At 40.3% G+C, this 25,661-nt stretch overlaps 1 protein-coding gene across 2 annotated transcripts in view; it reads right to left on the reverse strand.

The window, feature by feature from the left end:
* Nucleotides 1-25,661, reverse strand: part of FGD3 (FYVE, RhoGEF and PH domain containing 3) — a 183,433-nt gene that overhangs the window by 79,367 nt on the left and 78,405 nt on the right. Inside the window, exons 1-3 of one of the 2 annotated variants that reach the window (XM_039481892.1) lie at nt 5,259-5,280; nt 4,575-4,745; nt 32-200 (exon numbers count right to left, since the gene is read on the reverse strand). Coding sequence is in view for 1 of the 2 variants with exons in the window: in XM_039481891.1 (XP_039337825.1) it covers nt 32-200; nt 4,575-4,745 (340 nt within the window). In the remaining variant the exon portion in view is untranslated. Of the gene's footprint in view, nt 1-31; nt 201-4,574; nt 4,746-5,258; nt 5,281-25,661 lie in introns of those variants that run through there. The other variant, XM_039481891.1, reaches the window with a different exon arrangement.

Here is a 25,661-nt window from a genome sequence, read left to right on the forward strand (position 1 = left end):
CTAGTAGAAATAGACAAATATAAATATTTACCTAATACTTTCAAATTTTTCAATGAGGATGTTGACTCCTGATGATGTCTGTGTTTCTTCCTCTTCAGGCACTAAGCTTCTTGATGACTTGGGATCAGCTGGCAAAGGCCGAGAAGGTGCTGGAGGAATTCTTTCCTGCCCAGGTTTGAGATGGACAGGTTTAGGAGGTACTAATAAAATTAAGGGGGAAAAGAGAGGATAAAGTTCTCGCTTCTTTATAACAACAAAGACAACAGATCCTCACTCTGAAGAAAGAGCAAGAAGCACCCATTGTTTTACTGCAGTTTATTAATTACATCGGAACCACTGCAGTCACAATATATTTTTCACACAAAAACACTTTGATACGTTCTAAAGAAATAGACTAGCTTCTCTTTTGCATTTCTATAGTTTTGTCAGATCTGTCAATGCACTGAGTAGCTGACAGAACATCACCGCTTCCTTGTTGCCAAACAGGATGCACAGCGCACACACCAAGACTTAGTTGTGCAAGCACTCTCTTCATCTCCAATATAATGTTCAATTTCCCGAACGGTGACTTTTCAAAACTTAGAATTCTTATTGCTCTAATACACTTAACTAGATACCGTAAGAAAAATATGGATTTGGACAGGTCATTCATTCTACTGGAAGCACTGCAAGAAAATGTAAAAAACTTTATTTCCTTCTCCCTCCCCCACCTTCTCTGTGGTATATTCTTCACAAATTTCCTTCCTCTTTTGGTACCGCACTGAACAAGATACTGAATAAATAAGTGCTTACTTTAAACATGTCTCCAATCTGTTGAAAAAGGAAGTCAACGTTGTACCTTAGCCTCTTAGTCCTTTGCAGTCCTTTCTAATTAATGTAATTTGGCAAAACATATGCAGTCAGTTCTTCATTTTTTGCAGAGTAAATGGTTTTATAAATACGTAAGCGGTAACCCATGGCAACAGTTTCACATGCTTTTACTATTTTATGCAGTGAAAGCAACTTCACATAAATGGACCTTAAACTAGAAGCTAAGAAAAACTGACAGTGAAATTAATCCAGAAGTGTGCATTTCTTTGAGCAGTGCTGCCAAATATTCACTCAGCCCTAAATTGTCTAATAGGAAATATACTAAAAGTTCGATACACAAGTTATAAAGTGTTTTCCTAAATAACTTTTCAAGAACAGCAGCTGAATTCAAGTTGTCCATATTAGCCAGAGCAGTTATGTTAAAATGGTCCATATGGAACATGTTTGCATAATGCGCTTAATGTTGTAAAATCTCTTTAATTATCAACAGTTCTGAATGAGTAATTTTAGGGCTTTGTTTTCTTTTTTAAATTTTATGGTAACAAATGTAGAGTGCCAATTCCTGAGATCCTTACTCGGGCAAAGCTCTGGATGAGAGTTTTAGACTCTAGAGCTGAATGAGCCTAAATGTCCTTTCTTCTTGGAGCAGATCTTTAGCTGCTGTCAGTTGTCACAGCTCCACTGAAGTTGATGACTAAGGATGATTTAATGTGTTTGAGCACAACATGCAGGAGGATTTATAACCATGAAACTGCACAGCTTGTTTGAGCAATACTAGTTAAAGGCAAAATACATCTTGTGAAGGATTTGGTCTTTACTGTACATTTAGAGCAGTAGGATTAAACTCCTGGATTGGCCTAGTGTCCAAGGCCACCCTGAATTCCCTATCAAAAATAAGAGGGTTGCTATTGTTTTTTTTCCTAGAAAACTGTAAGTGCACAGGAGGTGTGGGGTGATGTAATGTAATGGAAATGTCCTTGCATGTGAAAGGGTGGCTGTGACGCTGGCAGACCAGGTGCCAGCTCTGGCCAAGGCTGTTGGCATTAGCTCACCACTGACAAATTCATAGCTGGAAGCCAGACCAGCTCACCTATACATTAATATTGTTCAAGACAAGTGTTAACCTTGCAATAATGTGTTTGGATTCTATAAAATGTTTGTAAATTGCTGCATGCATTAATCCAGAGGTTCTCAAACTGGGGGTCAAAAGGTTATTTTCTGGGGGGTCACAAGCCCTCCTCTTACTTTGTGGGAGAGAGAACAGAGAAGCGTGAAACTACATCTTCAGTTCAGCCAATTCTGAACAAACTTGGATTGATTTAGCAATCCAATTTCCACTAATGATATTGGTGGTTGCACATTTAAATCTCCTCAGACTTAGCTGAAGATTTATCACTGTAGGCCTTGATGAGTAACCTTCAAACAGAACATTTTCTACAGAGAGGAAGTGTGGACACACACGTGTGCAAAAGAACATGCAGACCTTTTCCCAGGGAAACCAAACCAGCAACGGAAATTTGGAATGATCTAGAGGCTTCATTTGATTCTTACAGAAGAAGAGTAGATCTGAGTCCAGGAGGGGAAGCAGCTGCAAGTCACAGATCATTACTCCAAAGTGTAATGACTCCATGGCTGCATGCACACAGACATATTTGTCAGCTAATGCACACAGGTAGCAATAAGGCTAGAAAACCAGACCTCTACAACTTACGCTAAAGGATAACCAGAATTAGGTGTAGTAATATTTGTAAAGTATTGCAGGAATTATGAAGTTAACAACTGAACCTCTGCTGAGATCCCCACTGAGTGACTATCAGGAATGGTGGGGCTGTCAGGAAATGGAGATTGATTTGCAGAAGGTGGCTACTTGGCAACAGCTACTTTTGAAAATCTTGGCTTACATTCTTATTTTTCCTATTTGAATGTATTTCATCTACTTTTGGGACTAGTGTCAAATTGATTTGCAACAGGAGTGTAGGGAGTACTAGCAAGAGAAACTATTCAAACTTATGTCTTCCTTTATGTGTGTTTGTCCATTTTATCTCAATAACTTTTTATTACTCAGGGTGTTAAACTGAATCTCAGCAAGACAGAAAGAGAGTTACTCCTTTTAGTCTAAATTCCTTGCTCTATATGGGGGAGAGAGGGAAGGCTTGGATATATCATTTCAGGAATGTTGATATTTGAGTAATGGAGATGAGGCTGACCAATGTTAAAGCAATTTGGGGCACTTTTAAACATGATCTGAATCAAACAGAGCAAGCTGATGAAGATACAGATAATGGGCCAGATCAGCTATTATAAATAGGTACAGTTCCACTAATTCCAAAGCAGTTTCACTGATATACACCAGCTGATGATCTAGTTTTAGCTATTCCTATTTATCAGAATACCTTATAGCATTATTCATAATGTTAATGGACTGTTCAATAATGAAATCTGAAAGAGAAAGAACTCTAAATGAAAACTAAGTGTGTATATACAGTACACACACACACCATCACCTACTGGGAGGGAAGTATTGACTAGTATACCAATATTACACATTAAGACTGTCCTTTCAGTTTCAGATGTGTCAACAGTTTTTCTTTATGGATACCAATTGTTAAAGGCAAGGCAGAAAGTTGCTTTTTCTACAGGCATTCAGGATGATTACATAGGAGTCTCATTTTGCACAGTATATTTAAATATTTTTGATAGTGACCAAAATGGTTGTTTCCTGTTGTCACATAATGATGATACCTACCTACTTATGCGACTGTTTTTTATGAACTTTGTTTAAATCAAGACATTTGGGATATTCTCACCTGCACTTGTCAAAAAAAGGCTTTCAAATTACTTTCAGATAAATGAAGCATGTATCTTAGCTGAGAAGACAAACCTCTAGTACGCACAGTATTCTAAGCAATTTCTAAAGCACTACTAAGAAAAACAATAATTGATACTACAAAGAGACTAACACTTCACTGTACAGACTGCAACATGTGGAAATAATTTCTCCCCATACAAGGGACTGGGCCTTAGTCTTCTCAAGCAGTTAGCACTTCGATGCATATAGGAAAAAAAAGCAACCTGGGGATTTTAAATGCTCAAACTCTGCACTTGTGGGGCCCACTCCTCAGCTGGTGTCAATCAGCATAGCTACACTGGCTTCGACAGAATTACATACATTTACACCAGCTGAGGAGCTGGCTCATTGTGTCTTGTATCATCCTGTGTCTGGAAGTAAGGTGGAGGCGCTTGTTGCACTGTGATTATTCTTGAATTGATGGGGTTGCACAGTTATTACATCTAATAATGGCATGCTTGGTTTGGTTAATGTTTCCTTTTTTAAAAATATATTTGTAATTTTTCAGGCATTTCTTTCTGCTAGGTGTAGTGCAGCTGTTTTCAATACAGCACAAAGGAGTTCTAGATTTGAGTGCTAAGCTGTTCAATAAAAATGAATAAAGAATTTAAACAATATTTTTAAGTAAATCCTAATCTTTACTATTACATGTGATATACACACTGAAAATGTAGAAGGTCACATTTTTGAAAAGTTAATTAAGCTATGTCATTTGTGAGTCCATTTTTTTCCCCAAAGCTTTTTCAATTGAATTTTTAACACTGGAAAAATGAAAACAAAGTCATGCTAATTGTACTTTCTCTGTATCCAATGAGACAACAGCTCTAATTTTCAAATTAAAACAATCTTTTTTAAAACATTATACCTGCAGCACAATAGAAAATTGCATGAATACTGGAGGAACAAAACCACTTGCCTTGGGGTTTCTGCAGAAGATGTGTTTTGGCCAATGGAGATTTGGTTTTGGGCTTCCTTCCAGTTTGATGGATACATTGTACAGGGCCGATGTGCTGCAACTCGCCACATGCTTCCAATGTCGGATTTGAGTCAATATGACATTTGATTTGAAAAGGAGCACAAGGGCAACCTGGAAAAAGAAATGGGTCAATGTTTATTTCCTCCTTTTTTCTCTTGAAAAGCAGCTTGTCCTGGCTCTGGTAGCTTAGCTTGTATCAGTTATTTGAAGGAAAGAAAAGTCATTAACTTAGAAGTTATCATTTCAGAAACATCCATCTTGACAATCACTTTAAATTGGATGGTTGAAAGAGGTCATGAACCTCGGTATTCATTTCTCCAAGCAACTAGTAATTTCTTCACTAAAAAGCTAAATAGATCTAACAGTGAATGATTATGGGAGTATGTATATATAAAATCCTTTTTGATAGGCTTCCTCTAAGTAGAGATACAGGTGCACAGGCACTGCATTCTACTTGGTAAATCAGCACCTAGATTCAAGAATGGATGAATCACAAATGCCTGTGATAGACCAGACAGATGATAAACATGCCTCAATCCTTTGCAAGAATTCGATTAACAATTTAAATGACATAATATTGCTGTTTATTATGTGTTAAATACCTATAAATTCAAGACAACGTACAAACACGGTCTTCCCCAGAGGGCTGACAGTCTGAAAGACAGATGAGACATGATGTATTGAGAAGTCCAGAGAAGGGAATGACTAAGATGTTTTGTTTCTTTTTAAAAATTTATTATTGACTCATTTCCAAAGGGGTCTAGAGAAATAAAACAACCCATCCAATTTAATATATTGGCGGGTAGGTTTGTTTGCTTTTTGTTTTGGCTTTCACTGATACAGTCTCAACAGGTACCAAAGAAAGTTGATACTGTATGTGGTTGTGATGTCATCAAAAATGGCCCAACCAGCCAATCAGAATGTGCTTGTGGACAATCAGTGTACAATGTTCTAGTCCAATATTGATTCTGATTAAAACTGCTGCAGATAAACACATTGGGCCAAGTTCAGACCTGATGCATATGCACTGAAGTTAATCGAGTTGTACCTATTCACAACAGGTCTTAATTTGGTCTTTAGTATTACATGGTCATTGTCAACTTAAGTAATACTTTCTGAAATTTTTCAGCCTACTATTGACCCTGATTCAGGAAAGCATCGCTGTTCAGGAAAGGCAATTAAGCATTAAGTTCCACTGGGTGAAATCCTGGCCCCACTGAAGTCAATAGGAGTTTTGCCATTGACTTCAAAGGGATCAGAATTTAAACCATGAAATGTGTTTAAGTGTCCTTCCTGAACAAGGGATGCTTTCCTGAATCAAGCCCATTGTTACAAGTAACATCTCTAACTAGTATAAATGACAGATTAGAGAGAAAGAGAGTCTCTTTTTTCAGTTTGGTTTGGGAATTTAACAGTATTTGTGGGTATTTCTTCTCTATTGTCAGTCTGTGTGGGTGTTAACATGGTAATGGGAGAGTTTTTTCTTTGAAAGAAATACTGTAATGTGAATGTAAATGCACAAAAATTGGCAGGGGACTCTGGAGCAGAGGTAGCCCCTGAAACTATCTTTAATTTTGTTTTAAAATGGACTAGTTTAAATTGTCTCTTCCCCTTTAAAATGATAAGATGATCTCAAACACTTGAGAAGGAGGATCTGTCTAAACATTAAAGTAATCTTCAGCCTTTTTTGTGAATTATTCAGGAACATGAGCTGAGCTTCACAAATGCAACCTACTCAGGGCTAGCTTTACACTGAGATCAGACTCTGAAGTCAGTGCAGTTACACTGGATTTACATGTGTTACCGACCTCAGAACACTAACCTTTGGATCTAGATTGAGTGGGTTAAAGGTATACAGTATTGCAAATGTTTCACAGGACTATTCTCAAAAGGTAGACGGTTACACAGGAGCATTAAGGATTTTTTCAAATTGATGTGGAATATTCCAAAGTTATAACTGTTTGTTGACAAAAATCAATTCAAAGCCATCAAATAAATACAAATTAGCACAAGTCTATCCACTTCTGTCACCCTAATGCATAATCTCTGAATTCTTCAACACTACTTCCTGTTACTGCTGTTTAAAAGTTCATTAGTGCATCTGCTATCAAATCTACTTTTCAGGGGATTTATTTGAGCTCAGCTACTCAAAATTGCTTCAGGCTTAAACTCAGGATTTTTTAAGCACTGAATTTTAATCATTTGAAGATAAAAAGGATCTCTCATAACTGAGTGACTGGGCAACAAAATGGCAATGAAATTCAGTGTTAATAAATGCAAAGTAATACACATTGGAAAACATAATCCCAACTATACATATAAAATGATAGGATCTAAATTAGCTCTTTCAACTCAAGAAAGAGATCTTGGCGTCATTGTGGATAGTTCTCTGAAAACATCCACTCAATGTGCAGCGGTAGCCAAGAATGTTGGGAATCAGTAGGAAGGGGACAGAAAATAAGATAGAAAATATTGTATTGCCCACATCTTGAATGCTGCATGCGCATGTGGTCGCCCCATCTCAAAAAAAGATGTATTGGAATTGGAAAAGGTTCAGAAAAGGCCAACAAAAATGATTAGTGGTATGGAATGGCTTCCATATGAGGAGAGATTAATAAGACTGGGACTTTTCATCTTGGAAAAGAGATGACTAAGAAGGGATATGATAGAGGTCTATAAAATTATGACTGGTGTAGAGAAAGCAAATTAAGTAAGTAAAGTAAATAAGGTAAATAAGTTATTTACTCCTCCTCATAACACAAGAACTGGGGGGGTCACACAATTAAATTAATAGGCAGCAGATTTAAAACAAGCAAAAGGAAGTATTTCTTCACACAACACACCGTCAACCAATGGAACTCTTTGCCAGATGTTGTTGTGAAGGCAAAGACTATAACGGGGTTCAAAAAAGGGTTCATGAAGGATGTTAGCCAGGATGGACAGGGATGCAAAACCATGCTCTGAAACGTCCCTAGCCTCTGTTTGCCAGAAGCTGGGAATGGGTGACAACAGATGGATCACTTGATGATTACCAGTTTTGTTCATTCCCTCTGAATTTGGCCAAAAGCGTCTAATGATTTGTTTTCTGATATGTCTGCGCACCAAACACTTAGGTAAGTTTTAAACCACTTCCTTTTAAAAGCCACTGCCTATCTCAAAGGAACAAACAAAAAAAGTCACAGCCTTAGAACAAAACTTGACATCTTGTGCCTCGCACACTATATACGTGTTATTGTTGACAATATTACTCACCAACTCCCTGCATTTAACATATAAACACTTATTAACATTGTATCAAAAGAGCAAGCAGGCACAGAAAAGAATTGATAAGCAATTACAACAATGTTCATCCCTGAAATCCACAAGAGCTTTAAACAGCAAATGCAGACTCTTGGCCATGTAACAAGAAAAATATGCTTATGTGAAACCACACAAGTGATGAGGTTCTTATTTTTAATTCAAGCCATTCCCTATGCATTTGTGAATGTGACCCTAAAAGTTACTTCTCACATGTAGTATAATACAACTTTTTAAAATTATTTTACTTTCTTACTTATTTTTCCAACACTATAAAATGCCCTGATAAAACAGTTATTAATTTATAGATTATTATCTGCTGAATTCTTCTCAAAGTAAGATACTTATGGGCTGCTCTGAGTGCTACACTGTGCTTCTAGGCACAGAACTGAGAAAGAGGTGGTGTAAACTGCACCACCTGGGAAGCTGTCCCAATAAAGAATAGCCCCTTTGAGACACATCCATGAAGTACAATTCCCTGGCCAAAGCTCCTCCTACTCCAAGCCTTGCCTTACCCCACTGCTCCAGAAGAGGAGCAGACGTCTCCTTACTCCTCTGTGCAGGAGCATCACCCTAATCACAAGCAAGCCCAGAATGGATTGGCCATAACTATCCCTAGTATTTGGAAGTCAGTAAAATGTAGAAAGCGAAGTTATTTTGTAGTAACAGCATACAAACTTTTCTAACAACACATTGCCATTTCCAAGGTCTGGTTGTATCTTGTTATGTGCTTTACACCTAGTCACAGAGTAGCTAGAAGAATATTATGGTGTGAATAAGCTGCGAAATACGCAGGCAATGCCAAAAGACGAACAATTCTCGTTCAGACTTTGAAGTTAATTTGCGTGAGCACCGGTTCTATTTGCAAAGACCAATTCAATTCAAATTTTAAAAAATAATGTGCAAAAAAAAGTCAGTGAATTCTACTGTCCAAGCCTGATTACCACATACATGGTTAGTAACACGAGTCAACGACAAACACCACATAACTGAAGCTCAGCTTCATTACGTCCAACTTTGCAGTCACTGATTCACTCCTATAGGCCATGCACATGAGTAAAATTACTTACAAAAGTAGTGTCAATGACTTCCCTGGAACTATCATATTCACATGAGTAAAGTTACTCATAAGCACAAAAGTTTGCATGACCAGCCCACAGCGAGCACAGGACACTGCTGTCCATAACTTTTCACATATGAGTCACATAGTACAATTGGTATTTAAGGTTTCCTGTAATATTTATTTAACTTCAGTTGAATACAGGATAAACTAGACTCCTAAAGAAGCCTAAAACCTGCAACAACTTTTGCAAAAATACTCACTTTAATCTTTGCTGAAGACTTCAGAACTTTATCAGGAAGACTATTTTTCACAGAACAGAGCAATTTCTCAAGAACGTTGTTCATCCTCAGAATCATACCCATGTCAGACAGTTTCCTCACTGAGCTGGCTACGCTTAAGATAAAACCAACATTTTTGTAGAAGCTGTTTCAGGTTTGAGATTCTTGAAGCCCATAATGTATTTCTATTAAATTAAGATAAACGGAATATAAAGGGCCAAAAATTACAGGTATTGTAAATCATAGTAGCACCAGCTGAGGATCTAGACCAGTAACCCAGTGGCAGTTCTGTCACTGATCCATATTAAATTCCCAAGCCCAGTCTCTCATTCACCTGGCAACTGGGGTCTGGGAACACTGTTGGGCTGACATGCTGAGCACCAAGGAGGAGTCTCTCGCCCCATAGCACACTACCAGGAATATTAGCTTCTGATTTTGTATGCCCATATTTGCAGATCCCGTTGTTTGTGCCACCACAAAACTGGGGTTTTGCACCTGTTTTGCATGCATAAGCCACCACCTATGCACACAGATTGGTCAGTTGGGCTCCTAAACCTGCACGTTAAAATGCGGATGTGTAACTTTTTTTTTATGAGAACCATCAGTTATGTTTGCAAAAGTGGGTGTACAAAAAAAACACCAGTCAGAAGATGGCTGAAAACGTACTCCTAATAGGCACTGACTGCTCTGAAGGATTTTCATCCAATCCTTTTGACTAGAAGGATGGTGTTTGCGAAGTGTGTCCTGAAAGCTGGGGTGGGGTAAAGTGAATGAAAAGGAAGCTAGCCTCTGGACTGGCAGCAGAGATACGGGTTTCAAAGGGGTGGCAAACACCGAACTGGTTGGAAGGAGACATACAGAAAAAGCATTCCCATCCAATGAGGAATGCTGATAAGTAGTATACCGGTTTAAAAGTTTGCTTTAGCAGATTTAATACCACTGGGAGATTTTTACAAACTAAAATACACTAAACAGTATAACAAATACCTGTTAGAGATAGCATCCCCTAATGGCAACTATTGGTCCCTATTCAAAGCCAAAGTACAGAAGCTTGGTGAAGGAGGTCCTATGGGTGCTAGCAGGAAAGGAATCCTACCCCAAATGCTACAGGGCTGGCAAGTGGAACCATTCTAGAGCTGCTATTGATTAACCAATAACCACCCTCTGTTGTTCCATCAGGGATTGGGCTGGTGGATCTGTACACAAAAACTTCCTGCTTGTGAGCATGCTGGGCACCTCTGTAGAGTTGGGTTCCCTGGCATGAAGGTGTGGTCCCCCTTCACAATTCCCCATTGTATCTCTTCGAGGGCTCCCCAAGCAGTGTGATCTTAGCAGTAAAGCTGGATTCAGAACCTTCTAAGCACATGACTGGAGAAAAGATGGGAGAGGACATGTCCGCCATGAGTAAAGAAAAACAAGGATGCCAAGTGGAGAAAATGGTTCTTAACAAGCTTTTAAGGAATATTCTCCCCTCTGGTCTCAGTTAGCAGCATCACATGCCTAGCCAGAAGAGATCACTTGCAAGATTGGTGTTTTGAGCTTAAAATGCCAGTGGCCAAATTCTGTGCTGATTTACACCCTGTGCAACCTCAGTGGAATCAGTGGGACTGAACAGCATGTCCATTCGCAGGGAATAGGTCACTGTGAATGTCTGCCAGGACAGACAGAGATCATGATTCTCACTCCTTATATTGATCTTCTAAAAAATAAAATAACCTAACACACAGCCGGCTTTTAACATCAAGAGATGGACCTTATTGTGGCTTCTCTATTCCTGGCCTCATTTTAGTACAACATACAGCATGTGCCCTGTTCCCTAAATACAGGCAATACATCAAAGCATAAGCAGAGGAAAACACTCCCTGTTTCTGATCAGCAGACCAAGATATCAACATAGCAAGGTACTTTTATTGTGGTTGCTTGACTCTGCCTTTTGATTTCTATTGTGCACTGAAAGTGGATACACAGTGACGGATACATGTTTTGTGCACTTATCTAGGGGTGGGCACTAAACACTGAAAACATAAGACAAGATGTTTGGTTGAAACCTATAAACAGATTTGTGGTGCTGACAGATATTAAGACTCTTCATGTGTGGGTTTTTAAAAGTTGTGTGTGAGCAGACAACACTTGCAGCTGCTGAACTGGACATTTTGTAGCAAGCTTGGAGCTAGAGAAGTACGATATAGGGCAGCTCTCTGTATGCACACCATTAGGCACCTTTTCTAGAGTGTTCCGCCTCTAACATGTCGAGCTATTTTGAAAAGCGGGTCCCTATTTAGGTGCCTGAATGGAAGCTGAGGTCTTAAAAATCTGCCTCCAAATCTTTTGCTGATACACCTCCAGTAGGTTGTAAGAAGTGACTGACTGCACATTCTCAGCTAAAACATCCATTTGATGCATTGTGTAACGGTACTGTCCAACAAATATCATATATCCAAGAGCTAGGGATTAATCCTTCATTGAGATATACACAACTTTACTCAGCCCTTGGTTACAACTTCCATGTCACTCAGGCATAGACAGGAAATCATCCAGGAAGAGCCAATTGTGCTAGTGTTACCCTCAAGCACTAGTCCATGCATGGGGTGCTCACAGCTGAACAGTACAGCACCAAGAAGGGCAGAGCTGGGTCAGGGGAAGGACATAGCCAGGACATTGGAAGATGTGCCGATTCAGTATGTCCACAGGCAAAAAACTCTTGCGAGAGGCCCAGTCACAAAGTAAAGGTGCTGCCCCTTGGTAGAACCCCCTCTCCTGAAACTGACTCCTCTTTGGGAGAGCAATTCACACCCCCTGTGCCAGCAGGGGTGAAACAAGTGCATAATGTAGCACAGTATCATGAGAAATGCCTGTGCTCTATACAATTGCACAAAAACCTCCATGCATAGCTAAAGGCATTCAGTAGGCAGAAAATCCTAGTGTCACAAGGGTTAAGGACCAAGTACAATGCACTCTGATTAAATTAATTCTGATGCCTTTCATTTACTTGCAGATTTTATAACTGCAAATCATCATCCTGCCCGTTACCGAACCTGCTACAATATAACCTTATACTAGCTTCACATGTTTCATGGACCTGTGATTCCCTGAATCTCACATCTTTTCTGTTCTCTCCTATTCCATGTGCTCCTCACTCACCAGAATTTTTGTCCCTCCCCTTTCTTGTCCAGCCAGAGTCAGCACTAGATCTCCAGTGCCATCTGGATCCTCCTTCTCACTCTACTTCTGGTGCCTAATTGACCCCAGGAGTGTTTTAAAACTCCATTTAAAAAACATCTCTTCTTTCTGACCCATGACCCCTAAACATCTCTAATAAAACAATCAAGTCCTACTTTCTGTGTTTCCCTGTGCTCAAATCATTCCCCCCAAAACTTGACCACAGCACTCCTCTTACCTTGCTTTAGCGTAGCTGCAGATGGTGCTGGTATGCAACAGACTTTGAATCTACCTGCATGTCAAGCAGCGTGAGTGCCTTTTTACTAAGCTGAATTACATTAGTAACAGATATTTAAAACTGCATCCTCTCTTTTGGCATTGCAGCAATTACAGAAGACAACTGCAGTAACAATAGCATTCTCTTTAGAAAGTAAGCTAGAATCCAGCATTGATTGCATTTGTAGTTTTATATCAAAGTATTACTTACTTGTGCTTTGGCTGACAGACCCACATTTTTCTTATTTGTTCTAACAATAAGATATCCAAAAATAAAAAGCACAAGTTCCGGCTTCAGACTCTCAGAGCATTGGTCCTAAAATGACACTGCATTTACATTTCTGGCTTATTACGTGTAAAGCCTCACATTCACAGGAACTGAATTTTTTTTAAAAACAATGTGGTTGTTTGAGCAGCAGATGATAAAACCTACCAAACTTGATCTCCGAAGAATGTTGAGAGATAGCCATTAGTGGATGTTGCTTCAAGTTAGCAAAAAAAGGTTGTTTGGTTTTACAAAGATCAAGTTTGATGTCCTTTGAGATGTGCTAAATAGGAAGGAGAAGTTTCTATAAGGCAATTATTGCAAGTTTCAAAAGTAGCAAGAGGGTGATAAAAACAGATCTCTACATAGGAGGGATAGCTCAGTGGTTTGAGCATTGGCCTACTAAACCCAGTGTTGAGAGTTCAATCCTTGAGGGGGGGCCATTTAGGGATCTGGGGCAAAAATCTGTCTGGGGATTGGCTCTGCTTTGAGCAGGGGGTTGGACTAGATGACCTCCTGAGGTCCCTTCCAACCCTGATATTCTATGAGTGTGGTACTGCAGAAGCTCTTTTCTTTCTATTCTAAAGATCAAAAAAGCAGCTTTCTCTTTAGATACAATTCCATACCGCAGAACAAATGCTTTCCCATAATGATAGTGCGTGGCTGAAAAATGACCACCAGCAGTAGAGGCACAAAACTGACAATCTCAATTTTGGTCACCTTGAAACTTCATGGGGATACCACTTCACAACAGGAGTGGCACCGGGTCATGGGCCATGTGCTAATGCGCCTATCACGAGTCCCAGCTGTGTGTGGAGATCCCTTTTGATCTCAGTAGAAGGAAAAGGAGTGAGGGGACTGTACAGGGAGCTCCCGAAAGCCAGAACAAGGGCACACATCAATGCTGCTGTGATACTCTCTCTCACAAGGGGCTATTTGGTAAATCAAGTCATCGTGTGGTACAGCTTGTCAGAAAAATTTCCAGCAAGACAAAATTTCTACAAAAAAACAGGAAGTGATTTTTCACAGAGAGTTTTTCTCATTTAAGGGGCAGGTCTAGTCAATCATGAATTAGGAACTGGTAAAAGCATAAAACTTAGGAACTGGTAAAAGCGTAAAACTAAATAGACAATTTTCATCACAAGATCTGAATAGTGGGGGTCGCCAACGTCTCATAAGAGAACCATTATTTTCAATAGTGTGGGGGTTCCACAGAGCTCTGTCCCTCTTCTCCCTCTATACTTTATCCCTACTAACCCTCATCAGCAACTATACATTCAACTACCCTCTCTCTGCTGCTGACTCTCAGATCTCTCTCTCTGCTCCAGACCAGCCTCCTCCTGTCCAAACTAAAATCTCGTCCTGTCTCTTTGAGATCTCCTTGTGGATGTCTAGCCATCAGCTCAACTATGCATGGTCAAAACAAAGCTCCTTCTCTTCCACCCCCACCCCGCCACATCCTTCTGCTATCTCCTTTCTCAATCACCATGGTCAGGACCACCATCCATCCTGTCACTCAGGCATCATCTTCAACTTGGAACATCCTAGGTCCTCACATCCAGGCTACATCTAAATCCCATATATTCCTTCTGCATAACGTCTCTAACATGCAGCCTTTCATACCCAGCCACGCAGCTAAAATTCTCATCCAGGCCTCATCATCTCATGTCTGGATTACTGCAACAACCTTTTCTCTGACTTTGTGTGACCCTCAAAACCCCTCAATGCCAGCTGGCGAAGGGTTCACTGTTCTGGAACAGCAACTCCTATCAGGCCTGACAAACTCACTGCACCTAACAAACCACTTTCATGGTATTTATCCACAAACTTTGCCATGTAAAGTATCAAATGAAAGCCAGTAACAAACTGGTCATAGGCATTGCGAAATGTTTGTACGAATGGCATGAAAGGAGTTATGTGCACCTACTAAAAATATATTTGAAACTATGTAACCAGGCAGAGTTGACAAACAGGCTTTCTGCCAGACAAAGCATGTCTAATCAGAAAGCATCCCCTGCAGTGTTGAGCCCTTGTCACTGGACACTCACAGAAATAACTAGGCTTGCTGTCCCCAAGGGCACAATGTATACATTCGCTTGTTTGATTCAACTGGGGAAAACAACACAGCACTGAGATGTATTTATAACATAAATGAGAATAAGTTTATTAACAAACAACAGAGATTCAAAGATTCAAATAAGTAGCAAGTAAGACTATTGGAAACAGAATGTTTACTTACAAAACAAAAGTATAACACTTCTTAGACTCTAAAAACTTACCTTTTAACAGGCTAACATCGTTGTCTAAAATTTACAATGGCTCTGTTCTGTGCTCTCCATGTTCTTGGATCCACAGTTCTAAAACACCATGACCACTACCTAGATTCAGAAAATTAGTGCAATCAAATACTGATTGCTCAATGTTTCAGGCATGGACTCAGCCACATGCCCCTTTTGCGGTGGTGGTGGCTGGCTGCAGCAGCATGGTTGAGAGGAAGATAAATGAGTTAACAGCAGCAACGAACTTATCGTTAGCAGTGCACATGATATAAAGCTCCTTTGGGACATTTGGTAGACTTGTATATCTTAACACAGAGTGGAGGTAATCAATTACTTTTTGTCAAGGTCCAAATTTCTTGGTCAAGGTGTAGTCAAGGTCCAGACCCCAGAGAAGATAATAAAAAATAATGATGATGATAATGAATAAATGAAAAAGATTTCGGGATCTGTTCAAAAGCATCTGGTGGTCTGAATTTGGTCCGCGGTCCACCTATTGACTATGCCTGCCCGAGATCTTGAGGAACACACAGAGCCTTGAGCTGCACAGATGGGGCAATGTGATCTTCAAAATTTCTCGTCTGCCAACAGAGTCCCTACTGCAGCTCAGGAAGGACCTGTGGCCTGTGCTATCATAAGTAACGGTACCCTATGTAAGCGGCTCTCCTTCCAGTGTTTATACTGAGTGAGTGTTTAGTACAGCAGGCACACTTGTCTCTGATGTGTAAACTCACCTTCTGACAGGGACTAGAGAAGTAACTCACCTATATAAAATGAAAAAGTACCTGCTGCCACAAGGTGATTGTGTGGGATAGCGTGGCCTGTAGCAAGGACAGGGAGGATGAGGCATCTTCACTCAAGTCACTGTCCACGGTGCACCCCAAGGCCCTTACTGTATATACTGCTACGCCTGTTATGGTGTACGCTGCCCTTTTGTGTTCTTTGCTCATTATTGCAGCTGTTAGTTATCAAGTCAGAGGCTAGAGAGAGGAAGAGTAACTTCGGTCTTCAGCTGACAGCACATTTACTAGTTAGTTACAGTGCAAATTACTACACCAGGTTTGCCTGGCTGTTGAACATCTGTTTTATTACCCTCTGGCACTTGCAACATGGACGTGGGCAGCTGGGCACAGGGCACTCCTGTGAAGACTTTTGGGACTCCAACCACAAAATCCAGAGCTCCTCAGGCCTTGTTTACATGGAAATTATACTCAGCTGACTTAACCAGTTCCCCCCCCCCCACACTCCTCAACAACAGCCAGTGCATCCACAGCTGCTGCTTCCCCATCACCTCTTTCTCTTTCATGCTTCTTCACCATGATAAAGAAAGCACCTGTGTAGAGACTTAAATTCTCTCTCTTCCCCTTGCCTATCAATCCTAAAAAAAAAAAAAAATCCCCTCTATCCTCCTGTTCTATTTTTTTTTTTAAGTCATGATCTCATAGCCACTAAAAAACAAATAGCACATCTCCCAAGTTGACATGAAAACCAAGGGACCCCACAACACACACTCGATGTTTCTAGTGATAAATTTTGTGGAAGTCTCACAGCAAGAAGTTCGAAGTTTTCATGCAGCCCCTGTTCTTTGCTTCCTTTTTTCCCCCTTGAAGTGTCATCATGTACTACTATTGTGCTGTATAAATAGCAAATAATGCTAATAGTACACCTCTCAGGACTGGTATTTCAGCCATGTCTATCAGAGGAGGGGAAAAGACTTACTTTATTGGACTCTGGAGCCTTAGGTTTACATCTATATTATCAGAAACAAGTCATGCTATATATCATCTTCTGTAAGGGGTTATAAATTATTAATAAAAAACCCACAGAGCAGTTGTAACTCATGAAAAGTATATAGCATTCTTACTGCTTTAATCATTTTTGTGAAACAGTTGAGATACATATTAGTGGAGCGGTGCTACCTTTTCTTTGTATGCAACTTTATCATCGGAATAGCTTTCCCCTTTTAAAAAATACGTTATGATAAAGTAATAACATTTAAAATGATAAAGTTGTGTTTGCTACCTTCCTTGGTGTGGAGTAGTGGCATGTGTTCTTAAAACAGAAACGCTGGATCTCCACTAAAGATGTAGCTGCACCTGGAGAGCCAGATTCTCCAGTCCATTTTATGTCACCTAGGCAGCACAAAGTGGATGGATACCAGCTGGAGCTGGCTAGTGGAAAGTGCCTCTTGTGTAAGGAAAATGACCATTGGTGTAAGGCTAGCAGAGGTGGCTCTTATCCCAGTCTCCCTACACCCCTTTTCCTCCCACCTCTAGTATGGCCATTCTGTTGGGGGAGGGGGTGTGGGGGGGAATGTCAGAGCAGAATTGTACTTTGCCTGCCCTCCATTGCCAAGGGTCCCTTAGGGCACAGGCTCCAGCTGCTCTAATATCTTCTGGGTCACAGGGTCAGGTAGCTGCAAACTCACACCTCCACTGCAACCCTGGAGAGCCTGGTTGCAGAGAAGAAGTGAACTCGGAGCCTGTATTTTATGTAGTACTTAAAGATGTTATTTAACGGGCAGTGGCTAATATATTGGCGTAATAAAACTAAATTAACATTTTGGGCTTTTAAAACATCCTGCTAATTGGGCAAGCCTCATAAGATACAACACTGCATTTTCATCAAATCTTAAGCAATGGATATTTTATACTATGTACATTTGCTAAATGAGAGTTTACTAATGCTAATACACGTAATTAAAAGCTTCGGATGTAGATCACCTATACAATGTGAAGGATGAATTGAGGGCTGCATGTTGTTTGAAACTCACTTATTTCATTAGCAAAAACTGATAAAGCAACAGTAAAATGGTAAATTATGAAGCTACCAAAGTATCTGAAATATTTTTGGTGTCAGTTTGTGGTGTTTCTAGTCATATTCATTAGTAGCTGGTCACTTTCTAACCTTCACATTAATCTTGTAAATAACTAGAGGGTGGTCAACATGATACTCACATTAACAAAGAAAGAAGGGTAATCCTGGGGATTACAGATCTGTGAGTCTCATCTCAGTTCCAGGAACAGCATCCCAGCGTGCAATAAATCATCCAGATGGATATAATCTGATGGGGCAATTCAGAATAGCTTTGATAAACTTTGTGTGTTTCTAACCTGTATATAATTTTGTGACTTGAAGCTAATGGACTGGTCTGGTATTGCAATTCTTATGTTGTTAAAACAGTACAGACACAGTCTCAAGGGAATTGTTAACTTGAAATATGTTCTTTGGTTAGCATAATCAGTGTAATATAAATCAGGACTCATTCATCATAATAAAAGCCTATCTGTCAAGAAAATATATTCTGTGTTCATCTGTGAAAGGACTTACAAAAGAGTGTTCTGTGGCTATTTTGCCCATTCTCCTAGAGTTTTATCAATTATCTTCCTGGGAAAGGAAGGGCTCATGTTTTGGATATTGAGGTGCAGAGACAGAAGGCTCAAATGGTCAGACAGACTAAATTATAGCTTAAATTAAACACAAAACCCAGCAATTCTCCCACTGAAAGGAGTTTACAGTTATAAATCCACACACTGCGATGCCTCCTTGGTGGAGTTTCAGCTGACAGAGGAAGTTGTGGTCATGAATCCAGGGCACCTGATGAGGTATATTACCTGGGGCTTCCAGAAAGAGATCTTAGGTTTCCCCAACGGTTCCATGTTAGGTTAATTTCATGTAGGTGAAATAGTGTTGATGGGAGGGGATCAAAAGAAATGGAATCCATTAGCTTCTGAGTAAACCAATGTGGAACTTAGAAGAGGAGGAAGAAAGGGAAGCCAAAGATCCTGACAGATGACGACAAAGCAGCTACTTTGGGGAAAGATAACCCTAGGAAAAACCTGCCACTACTGTGACTCGTAATAAGGTTAATGACTGGAAAAAGGTTACATCCTAATATTGCTACAGGAGACCCTGGTAATGGGACAGTTAACATACAGAATTCTAGACTACAGAAACTAGAGAAATATGGCTCCTATTTATCATAATTTAAAAAAAAATAATCTCAGATGGTAAAACTGCAAACCAGAAACTCCTGTCTATAGGCAGTGAAACATCCACCTCAAGAATTACAGCTGTTCAATACCATGTACCTAAGGTATATGGAAGGAAGGGAATGATGAGTCCAAAGAGCCATAAACAGGATAAACCTTTTATTTTTCATTCATAAGAGACCAAAAATCAATGTAAAATGTAAACAAAATGCCAACAACTCCTACCCCCAAACACACTGGGAATGCTGCATTTTATTTTATTCATTTGAACATCATAAAATAGTATTGCCATAAAGTCAATTACTTTCTCTCAAGTTAAGCACTGTTTATAATATTTGAGTATCAGAGGGGTAGCCGTGTTAGTCTGGATCTGTTTGATTTGTTTCCTTACTACGATATCTGCACGAGGAAATAAGGAAACAAATCAACAGAGCCAGACGTGTACCCAGAGGCCTCCTGCTACAAGACAAGCCCAAGAAAGAAACCAACAGAACTCCACTGGCCATCACCTACAGTCCTCAGCTAAAACCTCTCCAACGCATCATCAGTGATCTACAACCCATCCTGGATAATGATTCCTCGCTTTCACAGACCTTGGGAGGCAGGCCAGTCCTCGCCCACAGACAACCCGCCAAACTTAAGCATATTCTCACCAGCAACCACACACCGCACCATAGTAACTCTAACTCAGGAACCAACAACAAACCTCGATGCCAACTCTGCCCACATATTTACACCAGCGACACCATCACAGGACCTAACCAGATCAGCCACAACATCACCGGTTCATTCGCCTGCACGTCCACCAATGTAATATACGCCATCATGTGCCAGCAATGCCCCTCTGCTATGTACATCGGCCAGACTGGACAGTCCCTACATAAAAGGATGAATGGACACAAGTCAGATATTAGGAATGGCAATATACAAAAACCTGTAGGAGAACACTTCAACCTCCTGGGCCACACAATAGCAGATGTAAAGGTAGCCATCTTACAGCAAAAAAAACTTCAGGACCAGACTTCAAAGAGAAACTGCTGAGCTTCAGTTCATTTGCAAATCTGACACCATCAGCACAGGATTAAACAAAGACTGTGAATGGCTAGCCAACTACAAAAGCAGTTTCTCCTCCCTTGGTGTTCACACCTCAACTGCTAGAAGAGAGCCTCACTCTCCCTGATTGAACTAACCTCGTTATCTCCAGACTGATTCTTGCCTACATATTGATACCTGCCTCTGGAAATTTTCATTATATGCGTCTGAAGAAGTGGGTATTCACCCACGAAAGCTTATGCTCCAATACATCTGTTAGTCTTTAAGGTGCCACAGGACACTCTGCTGCTTTTTATAATATTTGAGTTAGTTTGTTTACTATCTGGAGATGGGCCCTTCTGACTGGTATCTGGAATTGAAGTAGAACTTATTGCTTTGCAACTTCAATAGATAATAAATAAATAAACTTTGTAGACTGCAGAGAGGATACTGGCTGATCTTATATTACAGTCTACCTTTCTTTTGTAGAAGAATGTTATTCTAGTTCCCTGTTCGGTTGCTTTTTATGATGCCCGTTGTGAGCAGCATTGCTAGTTCTGCTACTCCTGTCACATATGATATCAATCTAGCTCAGGGGTTCTCACAACAGATATTTGGTGGCCTCAGAGTGCAGCCACCAACGCTTGCTGGTGACCACACTGACACTTTTTCCTAAAATTATTTATTTTTTCCTAAAGTTAATGAAGTAATATGCACAGATATACATCCCAATCATTGTAATTTATTTATGTCAGGTTTTGGGGTGTTTTTGCAGACTCAAAAAAAATCATGCACAGTTATCTCTATTCTTTACTGGACCTAACAGAATAGAAACACAAGTAAGTTGCTATGCACATTCTTATCCTTTTTTATTATTGTTTTGCTTTTTTGGTAAAAGTGGTTATCTGTATAACAATTCTGAAGTAAATTTAAAAATGCTTTGACATAATAGAAGTCCAAATAATAATGAAAAACATATCTGGTTGGCTTGGGACTGGGGAGGGAAGGGGAAGGGAGGCATAGCTGCAGCTGGCCCAGGGCCCACTGTCTGCCTGCCCGCTGCTCGCCTTCTCGCCCCCCTGCTCGCCTCCTCTCCCCACCATCTGCCCGCCCACCGTTCGCCTCCTCACTCCCCTGCTCGCCTCCTCACTCCACCGTCTGCCCGCCCGCTGCTCGCCTCCTCGCCCCCCATCCGCCTGCCACTCGCATCCTCACCCCCTCCTTGCCCGCCGCTCATCTCACCACTCACCTTCTCACCCCCTCCTTGCCGCCTCACCTTGCTCCTTAAGCGTTGCAGGAGCAACAGGAAGGAAGGGGAGGGGCTGATGCTCCCCCCCCCACCACTGCCCAGGCAACTGCTGTGGCCACAGGGAAACCCCGTGATGGGCACATGCGGCCATGGTGGCCGCATTTGAGAAACAGTGATCTAGCGGACATGTATACCAGCCCCTTCCTCTCTCCCCCGGCCCTCCCTTTTCTCACTGTCTTTTTATTGTTTATCATACTTCACTTGGTACATGGAGAAATGTGTTTTCTTCTCTATCTCTTGTCTTGAAGTCATGAAGATTATGATGCATGGTTTTTTTATCCAGAGAAACATAATTACTCTTCCCATGGAAAAAGTCAACTAAATGTTTTGAACAGAAGCATGAATTTGTCTTGCTCTATCTGCCTCTCGCTCTCTTTCCTTTGGTAAATCTAAAACTACTGTTGATTTCCAGTTATGGGAAATGAATATGCAATACCCAACAGTGTTTACTTCAGATACGGTTGGATTTCTCTCTCTACAAACTGAGTGTACATTTTGAAAAACTTGAGAACTACCCTTGTTAAGAAAAATATCTCATAGTTGGCTAATTATATTCCATGATAGGTTTCCAGCATCATGTTGCAGGAATTTTAAATCATCTTACTGTAAACCTATTTTCCGTGTCCATATGTATATTTCATTTCAGCCTTGAAGAGTGCTTAATATTATTGTGTAAGTTTTATTTCTAGTCAAAATAGTAGGTATGTTAAGGTATTACACAAATTCTGGGGGTTCACAGAAGAACTATTAAACTAATGAAAGTGACAATGTTTTAGCTAGGAGGATAAGAACAACTATTTAAGCCTATGCAATCCGAAGCAGATGCAGCTATCTGCATGCAGGTACGAATATTTAAAGAGAGATCACTAACTTGGGTACAGTTTGGTCATATGATAACAGTTTCAGATTGGCATATGGGAAATACAGAAACATCAGTTACACATAAAACTTTAATTCTGGCATCAATCTAAAGTCACTGACTATGTAGATCTAGTAGTTCCAGATTGCTATTCGAGATATAGAAACATAATTTAAAGGCAAAAATTCTAACATTTGAACTAAGTAACAACAGGACAAATATATGAACATTCTTGGAAATTAAAAATAAAAAAGAAGCTAAGTTTAGTTTTAAAAACACTTAAGAGCTTATTACCCAAGAGATAATGTTTGTAACATAAATGTTGGTAGCAGAATCTACCTTTTAAGAATATGGGCAATTATTTGGATATCAATGATGTCTCGGGGTAAAGGAGTGGTTAGTAGCTGTTTTAACCCTTGTGATTCTTGCTCACTTAGAGAAATGACTGCCAGCTTGAGATCCAGGTAGGAATGTCTCCCTGTGGAACGTGGACAAAGGGGCCTTAGGAAAGATAGGTTGCCTTCCTTTGGAGAATGGAGCCTTCTCAAGGAATAAGCATATGAGCCTCACATTTGAGACAGCAGGGATGTTGGCATTAGTGGAACATGGCCACCTTTGTCTTGACTTCCCAATCCTGTGCTTCCGTAAACACACAGTTTGCTCAAGCATTGCAATGGCTTTGTGTGTTCTTGTCTCTCATCTCCTCAACTGAACTGTATGTGGCCTCCTCTTGATCAAGGAAAAGGTAACTAGTGACTAGCTATGATACCACATCCTGATTTATAAATGAAGTGAAAGCATTTCTGCTCTCTGGCCTTGTATAAGTCTGTCGCTAGTTTGACCTGAGAACACACTAATTTTTTTTCCATTTTAGCTCTCCTGTTTCCTTCTAATTTCCCTTCTAAGTGAGGCTTCTTTTTTCTATGTAGGCCTAATCCTGGTTGTATGTGGCACTGTACACAGTTTAACATGCCTATAGCGTCTTTCTTATCTTCTCTTGTATCATGAATGTAGTCTTGGCTCTCTTCTACTCCAGTAGCTTCCTGCCTTACCGTTCAGCTTCAGTTAGAGTGTGCTTACCAGCATAATTTCCTTTTTGTAGAGCAAAGCTTCTATTTCTGTTTGTCAGGGAAAAATGACCTTCTACAAAACCAACAGTAAATTATGCTTTTTGTTGTGAAGTGTGGTTTAAAGATTCTCTGTAGATAATGAGTTGGTTTGATCCTGTATTTCACCTAGAAAGATACTGATACGTTTCTCTTTTGTGTAGGTGGAGTGCAGTGCCAGTGCAGTGCCAGGGACCTATAACCTTTATTAGTTTGTATGTGTGTCATGACTGCTTATGGTAACTAGCTGGAGCAATATAGATAGCTATCCATGCCTTTCTGGTTTTTACAATGACCTTCTTCTGTTCCTATGTTCTCTAGCAGCTGGACATCTCTCAAGATGTAAATATTTTTCTGTCTTGTTTTTCCCCTGTAACTTAATGTATACATCAGTAGAGAATGAAAGTTGGTATTGCAAAATTGTTTAGAGTAGTGCTGTCATAAAGAGTTATATGTATAGCTCAAGATTTTCCATCAATTATACAATTGTTTCTTCAGTTATCTAAATATAGTATATAGCAAATATCTCTGAAGGAAACCCTCATAATAAATGTTTAAATAGTAGTTTGTTCAGCTAACCATAGTTATTTGAGAAAACTCTTTTTTTATTTTTAAACCACTTTGTTTCCTTAGACCACGGTTGCTGTTTGTCAACAGGAGCAAATCAGCCTATGCAAGATAGTTCTTAATTGTTTCTCTGTTTAGTCTCTGCATCTATACAGAGAAATAAATAGCATGTATTTATAGAGACTGTATCTTGCTAGACAAGTGTAATTTGTTGTGTTTGTTAGTGATAGAATTTAAAAAATGGGGTAACAGTATAGTTCTGTAAAAGAACAACACAGGGAACGTAGTACACATGTTGTTGTGAAGCATTTGATAGAAGATGTCATGAAATGTTTGCTGAAAAGTTAATTCTGGTTGATTTGCATTAGGAAAATTTGCTACGTGGATAGAAAACTGGTTGAATGACCATAAAGTAAAGGTAACAATAAACCATCTGTCAAATGAAGGGGGCGAGTAGGGGAGTTCTAGTGGTGGTCTACAGTTGTTTGTTAGGTCTGGTCCTGTTTAATATTTTAGTTAATAATCGGGAAGTAGACGTGAACAGCACTTCAGTGGAATTTCAGATATGATACTGAAATGAGAGAAGCTGTAAATAATTGTCGAAAGAAACAAAACAAAAGGATCTAAAGAGTTTAGAGGTAAAATCTTGGCCCCATTAAGTCAGTGGCAAAACTCCTGTTGGCATCAGTAAGGCAGGATTTCACCTTAGAAATATAAGCAGAGAAAAGGAGATTACTCACTTTGTGCAGTAACTGACGTTCTTCGAGATGAGCATCCCTGTATGTGCTCCACTCCAGGTTAAGGTGCGTCCCTGTGCCTTTGCTCAGAGAGTTTTACAGCAGTGCCTGTATGGGCCTCATGCGCCGCTGGTGTCTCAATAGCACGTGTGTGACCCGCACTCCTCAGTTCCTTCTCTACAAGAGAGCCTGCTCCAAACTCCGAAGTAGAGGGGAGGAGGGTGGATAGTGGAGCACCCACAGGGACACATCTCGAAGAATGTCGATTACTGCACCTGGTGAATAACCTCCGCTTCTTGTTCGAGAGATGTCCCTGTGGGTGTTCCAATCCAGGTGACTTAAAAGCAGTATCTCTTAGGATGGTAGGGATTTCAGATCTGTTAAGAAAGCCATTGACAGCACAGCTCAGCCCACTCAAGTATCTTTTAATGGTCCTTGTACGAGAGCAGAACGTTTGGCAACATGTGCTCCGGAGCCCAGGTGGCAGCCTTGCAGATATCTGTGAATGAAATGTTAGGTAGAAATGCAACAGATGTTGACACGGATCTAGTAGAGTGTGTTTTGATTGAAGTTGGAGGTTGTATTTGCTTTACTTGGTAGCATAAGCGGATGCAGTGTGATACCATTTAGGGTGGATATCGATTTGCCCCCAGATCATTCAGCTATTGAAATAAAAAGTTTAGGGGAAGCCCTAAATTAGCGGTTCTCAGAAGAACTGTGGAGCCCTGTGCTGAAACCCGATGCCCTGAGCCCCAGCGCTGAAGCTGGGAGCAGCACAGGGCTGAAGCTGGCACCCCTCTCCCCACACTGA

Source organism: Mauremys reevesii, linkage group 7 (assembly GCF_016161935.1).
Source record: "Mauremys reevesii isolate NIE-2019 linkage group 7, ASM1616193v1, whole genome shotgun sequence".
NCBI lineage: Eukaryota > Metazoa > Chordata > Testudines > Geoemydidae > Mauremys > Mauremys reevesii.